Source organism: Chenopodium album, chromosome 20 (assembly GCF_948465745.1).
Source record: "Chenopodium album chromosome 20, dcCheAlbu1.1, whole genome shotgun sequence".
NCBI lineage: Eukaryota > Viridiplantae > Streptophyta > Magnoliopsida > Caryophyllales > Amaranthaceae > Chenopodium > Chenopodium album.
In genome coordinates this window covers 32060837-32072302 of record NC_137853.1, presented here as the reverse complement: position 1 = coordinate 32072302, position 11466 = coordinate 32060837, and the positions used below count along the sequence as shown (strand labels likewise).

Sequence of the window (11466 nt, the reverse complement as noted above, 5' to 3'; positions counted from 1 at the left end):
CTGAAATTTTTAATAGAAAATGATTTAAATGGTTAATATCACTGGAAAGTAGCATGAACAAGTAATTTAGGAATTTACTCATTTTCAAGTTTACTACTTAATTAGTGATTCTGTTGCTCAATTTACTGATTTGTATATACTTCTGTTTGTACATAATATAATAGTACTACATAGTACATACATATATTTTCTGAGCAAAGGTAACACTATCTGACTTTATTGTTCACAAGCAGCATAGAGTTCTATCTTGTAAGAAGTCAAGGGATTTCTGTTGTATTTCCTTATGGTAGTTATGTGGTTACAAATTCTGCCTTTGCAAGTCTCTATAACAACTTCCTTATTTGCACTTTTCTGTTTTAACATTTGGTTTTAAAATATTTGGATCAGAAGTTGGACTCCTTATGCTTTGTAAACCTTGGACGTCAATCTTAACTAGTCATACATACCAACAATTTCAGGCATTCAAGCTACACTATTAAGAGTGTCAATATATTTGCTGATAATTAATCTGCAGAACCATGGTACTATTTTCCTCCCTATTTGAGGAACTGGCAAAGAGTGTTTGCCTTCATCTAAGATAAAAAGAGCTGCTGAGTCGTTGGAAGATGAAGCAAGGAAGAATCATCTTATCTGAAGATGTCCTGGTGTTACAGCTTTGATGTCCAATGGAGCTGCATCAGTTTTTTCCAAGAAAGGGGAGAAAGGAATTAATCAAGATTGCTTGACTGTGGAAGGTACGTTTACAAGTTAATTGTTAGGAATATGTAGGTGGAGTGGGAGGTGTCAGATAATATAAACTCCTCCATTAGAGTGATTTCCATTAATTGGGTTACAATGAGAAACCTAATCATATTAGGTAACTATAAGATATGTACAGATATCAAAGATAATCTTATACAAAATATATCCTAAACCTAAGATGAGAATATTCTATGGATATTCTCTATGGAATACTACGAAGTGATCTCATGCTTTCGGCCTGTTGGAGTAGGCTGGCAAAATGTTTTTTTATTTTTTCCATATCACACCCAGCCAAGCCAAGCCAAGCGGCTCAGGTTTTTAATTTAAGGTAATTGAAATAGTTGCATTCACTAGCTATGTTAATCTACCGGCATGTGGTTGGTTGTGGTTATGGGCAGAGTTTTTTTGGATTTTCAGACTTGGTGTTTTAAGGGGAAGATAAGGTGTTGTTGGTGTTGGATGAGGAGTACTCAAAGGTGGCGGACTGGCAGGGGAGTATGTGAAGGTGGGTATCTGTCAGTGGATAGACTTAGGAGAAACCAAGAAAGGACCAAGGAAAGGGGTAGGGTAGCTAAGGGAGCATTATTAGTCCTTTTCTTTTATATCTCACTTCTCTTAATATGAGCACTGAAATGAAACGTTTCGTCTAAATAGAAACGAAGGAAGTATAATCTTACTAAAATTGTTCATTGGACTTTGTCATTTCTAAATTACAATTTAGCCCCATTGATGATGGTGACATAAAAGGTTTTCTAGATTTCTAAACGCTACTTCCTGTATATTCCTATTCCTATACATATACTGGGGTTTAATATCCTTAGCATTTTGTAAGTAGTCTTAAGTTTTTTTAAATGTGCTGTCAATTTTATTGTATTAAATGCAATGAAATAGGACGTATTATTCAAAAATCAACTGTTCCTTCATATATTTTACAGTAGTATTTAACTTTAAGAATGGGGCTTATTCATATGTCCACTAAATTCATGTTCATTTTCATCACTTTGTGTATTTCCTTAGCTTGCCTCTTGCATCAACATAGCCTGTATCTAGGGTTAATTCTTGTTGTATCGAAAATTTTGTCCAAAAATCTAATGCATATGCGACTTTTATATACAGTATGGAAAATAAATTCATGTGAGAAATGTGAACTCCAAAAACTGAACTATATGAACCAAGCTTTAAAATGCAGATAAGATCATAGAATAAGCCTAATTAAAATGCTAATGTGTAATTTTCTGTAAATTTTACTCCGGTGAATATACTTGTAATAGTTTTCACTTTTCAGCTTGCAATGTCAGCCTGCTCTATTAGATCACTACATTATTACAAAATTGATGCTGTTATAACCAAAATTGTGCTACCCTACAAAAATGAACACACATATTATATATACATCGTATTAACTGAAGTAATTGAATTAGAACTAATTATAAATACAGGCAGCCTATAAATTTTTGCAAGAGAGCATTCCAGAGCAAAAAGGCTCAATTTTTTGCGGCTCTATGTCAACTGCAGAAGTCATTTCAGCAGTTACAGTATGTGAGTCCACTTCTTTACTTCAGTGTCAGTATGAAACAATGGCCATGTACTCTTGAATGTCTGCCTATAAAATCAAACAATTAACCAACCAAAGAGTTTATCAGTAACTATAAAACAACGAGCTATTTATCAAGCAGATTTCTTTGCACCATGAACCAGCCTGGGAGGGGAGGTTATTCTACTAAACTTACAGATGGTTTATTCAAGGATTACAGAAGTTTGTACCTGTCGAAAAATTTGCAAGAACTTAAATCTCTTTGAAGCACTTCCTTCTGTTTCCATTGCCATCTGTTTCCATACCTAGGCCAGCCCTTGCCAAGACCATTTGATATGTATCCTTTGTCAAATAATTGCGCCTGGAATGTGACAATATTGTGATCCAAAAAGTTAAATAGTTAATGCCCTCAATAGTTATGTGTGCAAACAACTGTCTAATTGGCATCTTTGAAAAATCACCTTTCAATTTGCACAAGATTGCATAATTTCCACCCACTGCTTAGCGCTTATGAAAGGGTGGTACATTAATTTCTCTGGGAGAACCAGCTACCTGGTTACTTTTTGCCCAACATGTAGATCAATCAGCCACTTGAACACTTGCAACATTTAAGCAAGATATATGAGCCGATTGAAGGAACATAATCTTAACTGTGTCGCAAAAACCTGCAGCTGCAAAAGTAATTGTTTCAGTCAGCAAACAGGGTTAAAATGTAGCAAAGGCCACACCATTGCACATGAAGCTGATAGACAGCAGTTACATTCACTCACATGCACAAAACTGAACCAAGTATCATAATATTCGGCATACACTATCTTAAGGAAAGAAAGATGCTCTATCACTCCAACTAGTTAACCAATGGGTAGGAGAATGAAATGTTGATGGCAAAGGCCTACAATCAGCTGGTTACTATTAGCCCTGATTCACCTGAAAACTTATCCTTTAATGGAACTTCACAAAATTACACTGCAGCAATTACAAGCCTTTCACATGACAACAGTGACATTGTTGATCACGCAGTACTATTTACTTTCAACAAAAAAAGTATCATGCTATGAAATCCTCAAATATCCTCATTTAGATTCTAGAGAATTTTTTCACCAAATCCTAGCATATCTACTTAGCAATAACAATAATCAAAGCTTTAATCCCAAAGATGAGATCAGCTACATGAACTAAGATTTATCTCCTATACTCGCTAACCATGATCCTCTCCTTCCAACCCATCCTGTCCAATATTAAATGCTCTTGTAAACCCAACTTCTTCTTAAAAATCGTTTTCCTCTATTTGATGCGTCAAAACTAAATCTTAACCTGTTTCTAAGAAACTTGCTTATTTTTTTTTGAGGAGAAGAAACTTGCTTATTATTTGTACTATAATCTGTATTCTCTTATTTAATTATGTGTTTATGTAAATGAGCCATAACTATGTAGCCCTATGTCGCTTGTTTGTCATTAATTATAGCCCAAGCAAAACTACAATCATCATAACACAAATACATCTGTGATCATAAAATATTTATCTTTTGAATAGCTTTTGAAAGTGCTAAAATAAAAATAACAAAGAAAAGAATAAAGTGCTCCATCTTCCGTCAGTCACTAGTATTATATACATATTTCATAACTAGTATCTATTTCCACCATCTTTAAAAGAAGGCCACATCAGAATTGACGTTTTTTTTTCAAGGAATTTAATTAGAATAACATAGCTGTCCTTAATAATTCAATTTTATACAATTTACCTTTCCAAAGCACTCATTTTTTGAAATATTTTAAAGGGTAACATTTAAGAGTCATATCTCATATGGGATAGTTCAAATTTTCGACTCCAAATTTAGAAAGTGCCTTGTAATTTTGGGAAGAACTTAAAATGGAAACATGGCCTACTTAATTCAGGACGAAGGGAGCAAGGTTATACTGTTATACATCTCGTTTCCAAACTTTATTGAGAAGGTGATGAGCCATCTTAAAGTAAAGGCTTTTTTGTGGATTTTACAAGTTACTCAATAAGGAAGGTTAAAAAAAACTGGGCTGATATGCAATTTAATTTTTGTCTATAGGACATTTTGTCCTCTTTGTTTTGTACTCTTTATTTCAACTACGTATGTGAGTTTTCGCTTGTCAAGACCAAATTAGGTATGTTATAATATTCAAAATTGACTGGTAATATTTCAGTAGTATCTAAGTACCATAAAGTGGTAAAGAATTTTATTTCTTTTAAGGAAAATATAAGAGACCCTTGCTCAAGGATAGAATTTAAACTGTCAAAAACTAAGTAAAGAATGATTTATGTAAACACAAGTATGGCATTGATATTCTATAGAGATGTATGATACGGAATAACAAGAGTTTGTTAAGTGAACAATAATAAGGATTGGTAAGTGGCAGTGTGCTATATCTTCTTCTCCAAATACCTAAACATTCATAGAGGCACTGATTCACTTGCTTACATAAAACTTCCAAGAGTTGCAACTTCCACAATATAACAAAATAGCAAATGTCCCGTAACAGGCCATAAATTACATGATAAAGCAGTGATATATAGCTGGATACTTTTCACCATGTTACACTCCTTTGAATTTATTAGTACCTTGGTGGTTTGCCAAACTATGAGCATTAATTCTACTCAATTATTCAATTTATCGCACATTTTGCAATATAAGCACATTATACACAAAGCATTAATACTAGTAATCTAGGCAAAAGTTCAAATTATCAGTGCAAAATGGTCAGTGTACCAGCACATTTAAAAGAACTTAAGACTACTTACTAAATGCTAAGGATATTAGACCCCAGTAAATGATTGAAATATGCAGGAAGTAGCATTTAGAAATCTGGAAAACCTTTTATGTCACAAACATCAATGGGGCAAGTTTGTAAATTTTACAAATGACAAAGTCTAATGAACAATTTCAGTTGGATTATATATCATAATCAAACGAAAACCTAAATTGACATTAAGAAGAAATACCTGAAGGCCACAAGGGTACTTTTCCTCTATCCTTCTCCACGTGCAACAAAAACATGTAATCCTTTCCAAAACTTTCCCTGAAGCAGCAGAAATAGATGATGTGCGTGAGAGTATGACAAACAAGAAACAAAAAATTGCATCTCACAGAACTTGCAAGAATATTTAATGACCTTTGGCCTACTTTCATGAATAAGAGACAGCTAGAAGTTCTCAGACAATGAAATCTTACAAAGTTTATTTATCTAGTCATGCAATATAAGCATCAAGCTGCAAAAGAGCGGCGCTTGAACCCTTTAATTTAAAATAGGGGCCACAAAATATTACTCCTATAATTATTGTATTGTTACTTCTACAAAATAATAATAATAAATAAATAAATAAGGCTTAAATTGGCCATGGGTTAAATAAGTTAAATATTACACTGATCACTTTCCTAGTCCGCAACCTCTTTGTTTTCCCTCCAAGCAAAAAATGAATAAAGAGCTTTTAAGACGAAAGAAGTAAAAGAAAACCCGGCCATCTCTATAAGTTCCCTAATCATCAAAGAAGCCAACAACTTTTCCCCATACTATCAATGTTTCACCCCACAGCAACCTCAGTAATCACAGCCCACATTTCATTCTATACCACAGCACTGGTGAGAATGGTGCCAAACCACCAGGTAACACTAATGAACAAAACCACAAAGTTTTACAAGGAGCCTCCAGGCAACATTAAAGAACAAAACCTCAAGGTTTTACAAGGAGAAAGACGCCTAAATTACAATTCAAGTATACAAATTTGTATGGTAGAGAGCCTAAGCAGCCTACCAAGAGTACTGCCAAATGTCTACTAGTCTACAATATATGGCGATTTTGAATTTCATAAGGATTGGGTGCAACAAATATCTAAGAACTATGTGTGATTTACTTATTAAGACAATCAATCGTTATAAGTATAAAATATAATCTCCAAATCCTTTTCTTAAGAAAGTTATATATGGACCAAAGAGAAAAAAAAAAAAAAAAAAAAAAAAAAAAAAAAAAAAAAAAAAAAAAAAAAAAAAAAGGGTAGCAAAAACCAATGTATTCTCATCTGACTTATATCAGTGCTAAGATAAAAGAGAGAGAAAAGGGAATGCAAGAACCTGACTTACATGTACTTGTGCGAGATCCCCTGGAATAGAGGCATAGAGCCTGCTGGTAGCATAAGATTCAATTTTAAAACCACCTTACACCAGATTAGCAACATTCAATGCCCTTTGACCAGAAAGGCTATCAGAACTCTGAAAATTGTCTTGGTCGTGAATCTGATTGAAATCATTCAAGCTAGTGCAGTTGGGAACCCATCTAAATTGAACCACAGTATCAAGAACTTTTGCTGCTTTGTCAGAATGTCTGGATTGGCACAAAGCACGAATTAAATTCATGCAAGTACTTGAACTAAGCATGAGACCTTGCTGTTCCATATCATCAAGTAGCTGTAAGACTTCAGAAAATTGATCCTTCTGACTTAGGGTTTCAACTAATGAATCCCAGACATTTTCCTTCAATGTCAAACCCTTAAGTGATAATTCATCCATCATCTGAAACACTCTTTTCCAATTACCTTCTCTACGATAAGTGTCCACCATTAGGGAATATACAACTTCATCAGGCATAACTCCGCTGATCAACAAGTCATTGAAAAGAGAAATCAACTTAAGCCCATTACCTGTTCTATTATATCCGTTTAAGAGGGCGGCATAAGTTATGGTAGTTGGCTTTAGATTCCTATTTTGCATCTCATAGAAGAGATCTTCAGCTTCTTCCATCATTCCCAATTTGCAGTGATGATCAATCAAAATGGTATATGTCACATTGGTGGGTGCAATATTCATGTCAATCATGTCTTGCAAGAGTTTAAATGCTTCAGCTGACTGATTTGACTTGCAAAACCCATCAATTAAAGTATTGAAAGTATGTATTGAAGCTATACCCTTGTGCCGCATTTCTTGATATAAGGATAGAGCCTTCTCCAAATCTCCTTTTCTGGAGCAACCATCAATAATGGCATTGTAGACAAAGCTATCACATGGTATGCCCTTTATTTGCATCTCATCAAACAATCTAAATGCCTCCATTAAGTTCCCACATTTGGAATAGCCATCTATAATAGTAGCATAAGTCACGCTGTTTGGTACCAGCCCCTTTGTGGTGACTTCACAAAAGAGTTCCTGTGCCCTCTCTACTTCACCAAATTTGCACAGTCCATTAATCAAACTATTGTAAGTGACAATATTTGGATGAACACCTTCCCTCTTCATCTCTTCGAACAGTTCAAGAGCTTTTATCATATCTCCTTGCTTAGAATATCCAGAGATTAAAGAGCTGTAAGTATACACATCAGGCACCAGACACTTAGCCCTGAGTTCTGTGAATGCCTGTGAAGCTTCTTGCATCTTTCCATTCTTAGCGAGACTGTGAATGAGCACACTGTAGGCAAGTAAATCAGGGAGCACTTTCTGCCTCAACATATCTTCAAAGGACGACAAGGCCTCAACGATATTCCCTTCTTTGCAATGTCCATCAATAAAAGCTGCATAGACGATATCATTAGGTTTGATACCACACCTTGACATCTCTTCAAGATATCTACTAGCAATTTTCATTTCCCCATCTTTGCAATATCCATGGATTAAAGCACCGTAAGTATATGCATCTGGTTTTAATCCTCTCTCCACCATCTCATCAAAATAAGAAATTGCTTCTCCTGTTTTTCCACCCTTGCAAAGACCCATTACAAGAGTGTTGTAGCAAAAGACATCAGGTATAGTCCCTTTCTCCTTCATCTCTTCAAATATTCTCATTGCCTCCTCCAAGTTACCCCCATGGATATAACCCTTGATTAAAGTTGTGTAAGTAACCACATTTGGTTTCACACCACAAACGGCCATCTCTTGTAGAACATTATAAGCACATTGAACATTTCTAACATGACAAAGTGCATTGATAATTGCATTAAATGTGAAAGTTGTAGGGGAAAAATTCATGCTCTTCATCTCAGCAAGCAGCTCATAAGCTGCCTCCATTTTATTTTCTCTACAATAACCTTCAATCAAATAGCTGTATATTTGGGAACTAGGACTTAACCCTAACCTAATCATCTCAAACAATAGACCTTTTCCTTTCTCCATGTCACCTATTCTACATACACCACTAATCAGTGCAGCATATGTCACAAAATTCAGCTTAATTCCACAAGAGGTCATCTCATCTTTAATATTGAGAGCCTCTATCACATCACCCTGCTTCATGAAACCATCTATCAAGGAAGTGTAAGTAACATGGTTAGGCTTCAAACCCCTCCCCAGCATTTCAGCCAACAGCAACTTTGCTTCCCAAGCCCTCTTATTTTTACAAAATCCATCAATGAGTATTGAATAAGTATAGCTATCAGGAGTTAGGCCCTTCTTGGCCATGGAGCGTTTAAGCTCCAAAGCTTCATCTAGGGCCTTGGATCTACACAAGCCATTAATAAGTACATTATAAGTCACTAAATTAGGAATAATGCCTTTCTCTTCCATTTCCACAATCACATTTTTACCTTCCTCAACCTTCCCTTCTTTACATAGACCACTAATCAAATTGGAGTAAGTATAAATGTCAGGAACAAGATTAACCTCTAACATTTTATCATAAACCCTCCAAAACAAACCCATCATATTCTTCTTCAATAAATCAGACAACAAAGAATTGCAACAAACCAAACTAGGACAAAAACCATTGTCTTTTATACACAAGAACACATCAGCAGCCTCTTTCAAGAGCCCCATTTTCTTATAAGCATTAATCACTATATCAAAAATCACAGAACTGGAATCACACTTATTATATTCCCTCACACAACTAGCCAATGAATCAAAAACCATATAAGAAGGCGGTCGGGTTTCAATCAAACATTCAATAACCCCATTTGCAAGAGGAAAACAGCTAGAATTACAAAGAAGAACAGCTAAAATTGAGAAGGAAAACAAATTATGATGAATACCCAGTTGAGAATGCGACCAATTGAAGAACCCCAGAAGTCGAATTGGATCAGAAAGCTGATTATGATGAAGAACAGATTGAACAACATCTGGGTTTAGCTTCTTAATGATGTCTGATGACCCCATTAAAATGCTCCAGTTATTATGCTTTAAAAGCTTTGAAATTTCTTCAACAGTTTCCCCATTTTCGCCATTGGAGATCTTCAATGTGGTAAAGAATTTGCAGGAAGATAGAATAATAGAGATTGTTCTGAGTCTAGTGTGTTTTCTGTGGGGCAATAACCTAAGATGGTGATTCCAAAAACCCATGATTTTGGTGAAGGTTTTAGCATAGCAGAAAGAAGAAAAAGAGCAAAAGAGTGACAAGGGGAAGAGTAATTTCCCCTTAACACAAGAAGAACAGGGAAGAACAACATCAAAATTGAAAATGGAGTATTGTGGAGGCGTCAAATGGGCTTTTTTTCAGAAGATGCAAAAAAGGGCTGAATTTTCGGACACCATGTTGCCCCATGCCTTGAGACTAGTCCACTCTTGGTGGATTCAAACGACTAAATTTATAAATTGGACTCAATTAGGTTTGAAATTGGAAAAATTGTCATAAATAATACGACCTTTCACCCGTCCGCTAAAAACAAGTCGACCTTTTGATTATCTCTAAATAATACAACCTTTAGAGGGTATCCGCTTTAAACAGGATATTTTACCTACAACTTAGATGACCGGTTAACCTTATTTATTTATTTTTAATAATTTCGTTTAACATTTTAATTAACTCTTAATTACACTTTAATTATGGCTAACAACTAAAATAAATTTTTTTTTTTAAAAAAAAAAAAATCCTCACCCACCCCATGACCACCAGCCACCGCTGCCACCATTCCCTTTCTCCGGTAGTCTGTTGCGGCCCCACTCCCTGCGCACCGGCGCCGGTCGCACCTAGATCCCCCCTCCAGCGCCGGTGCCGACCCCTCCCTCTTTCTCTGAATGGAAGCCCTCTACTCGAAATGCTGATCGAAACCCACAAAACTCCTCTCCTTAGCATCGAAATCCTCTCCCTAACCACGAAACTCCCTATAATCCATCCCCCACCCTCAAAAAACCCTAATTGGACCTCCGCTATCGTCGGCGACGATTTCAGTTAGAGTTTTTATGGGTAGGGGAGTTGGATGGATATTAGGGGATTTTGTGGGGCGAAGAAAAGGGAATCGGGGAGCGAGGGGGTTGCTGGTTTAGAAGGGAGAGAAAACGCAGAAGGGGAGCGGGGTTGGCGTCGGCGCCGGAGTCCGGGGGAGAGGGGAACGGGCACGGCCGACGCCGGGAAAGGTGGCAACGTGCCTGGTGGGGAAGATTATTGGTTTATTTGTTTTAAAAAAATTAATTAAATAAATTAAATTTATTTTAATAATGAAAAACATTAAATAAATAAATAAAAACCAAATTATATTGTCAAACCAATAAGATTATTACACGTGTCCCATTTTACCTGATAATTAGGTTACAAACCGGTATTAACTTGTTTTCAGCAGACACCCTCTAAAGGTTGTATTATTTAGAGATAATCAAAAGGTCGACTTGTTTTTAGCGGACGGGTGAAAGGTCGTATTATTTATGACAAATTTTCCTTTGAAATTTAGGAAAACTCGTAATCTTTTCTGGTTTTAAGTTTCTAACGGTTATAGTCCGTATTATCTTTAGAGACTTATCAACAGGCGCTTAGATTAGCTAGTAAGGATGTTGTGCTAGCTTAACCAAGGTCTTAAGTTCGAGACTTGGGACACGGCAACATTTATTGGGAGAGTTTGTCCTTAAGGGTCTAATCTGGCTCGAATCCGCTTTATTCGAAGTTTGATAGATTTTGGATTACCATGTATGCTTTCACAGCAAAAAAATCTATAGAGACTTATTATGAATAGCACCTTCGAGGTCATGGTTTTGTTCACTTTAAATAGTATTGGACAATACTCAAGGTGATTATATTGAATTAATAATTTTATAGTTAATTTATGACTCGATCTTTCCAACGTCAAATTTTATTTTTGATATTGTCCCCTTTCTCCTCCCCTTTCCTTTCCTTTCCTTTTTTTTCATTCCCTTTTGTTATCCAAATAAATCATTAAGGTTGCATGTTTGTATCTTGTACATATATGTACAGATATACCACATTTGTAATTTTTTGAATGAAGGATGATGGTGTGAAAAGATGGAGAACACCAC

The 11466-nt window shown here is 35.7% G+C and overlaps 1 protein-coding gene across 1 annotated transcript; it reads right to left on the bottom strand.

Moving 5' to 3' along the window:
• Positions 1–2003: 2003 nt before the first annotated feature.
• Positions 2004–9657, bottom strand: LOC145598335 (uncharacterized). Its single transcript, XM_081654677.1, has 5 exons — positions 6382–9657; positions 5247–5323; positions 2737–2946; positions 2506–2636; positions 2004–2344 (listed from the first exon to the last, which is right to left on the bottom strand). Exon 1 carries the CDS (start codon positions 9559–9561, stop codon positions 6457–6459), a length of 3105 nt encoding a protein of 1034 aa, XP_081510803.1. The 5' UTR covers positions 9562–9657; the 3' UTR covers positions 2004–2344; positions 2506–2636; positions 2737–2946; positions 5247–5323; positions 6382–6456.
• Positions 9658–11466: the final 1809 nt, after the last annotated feature.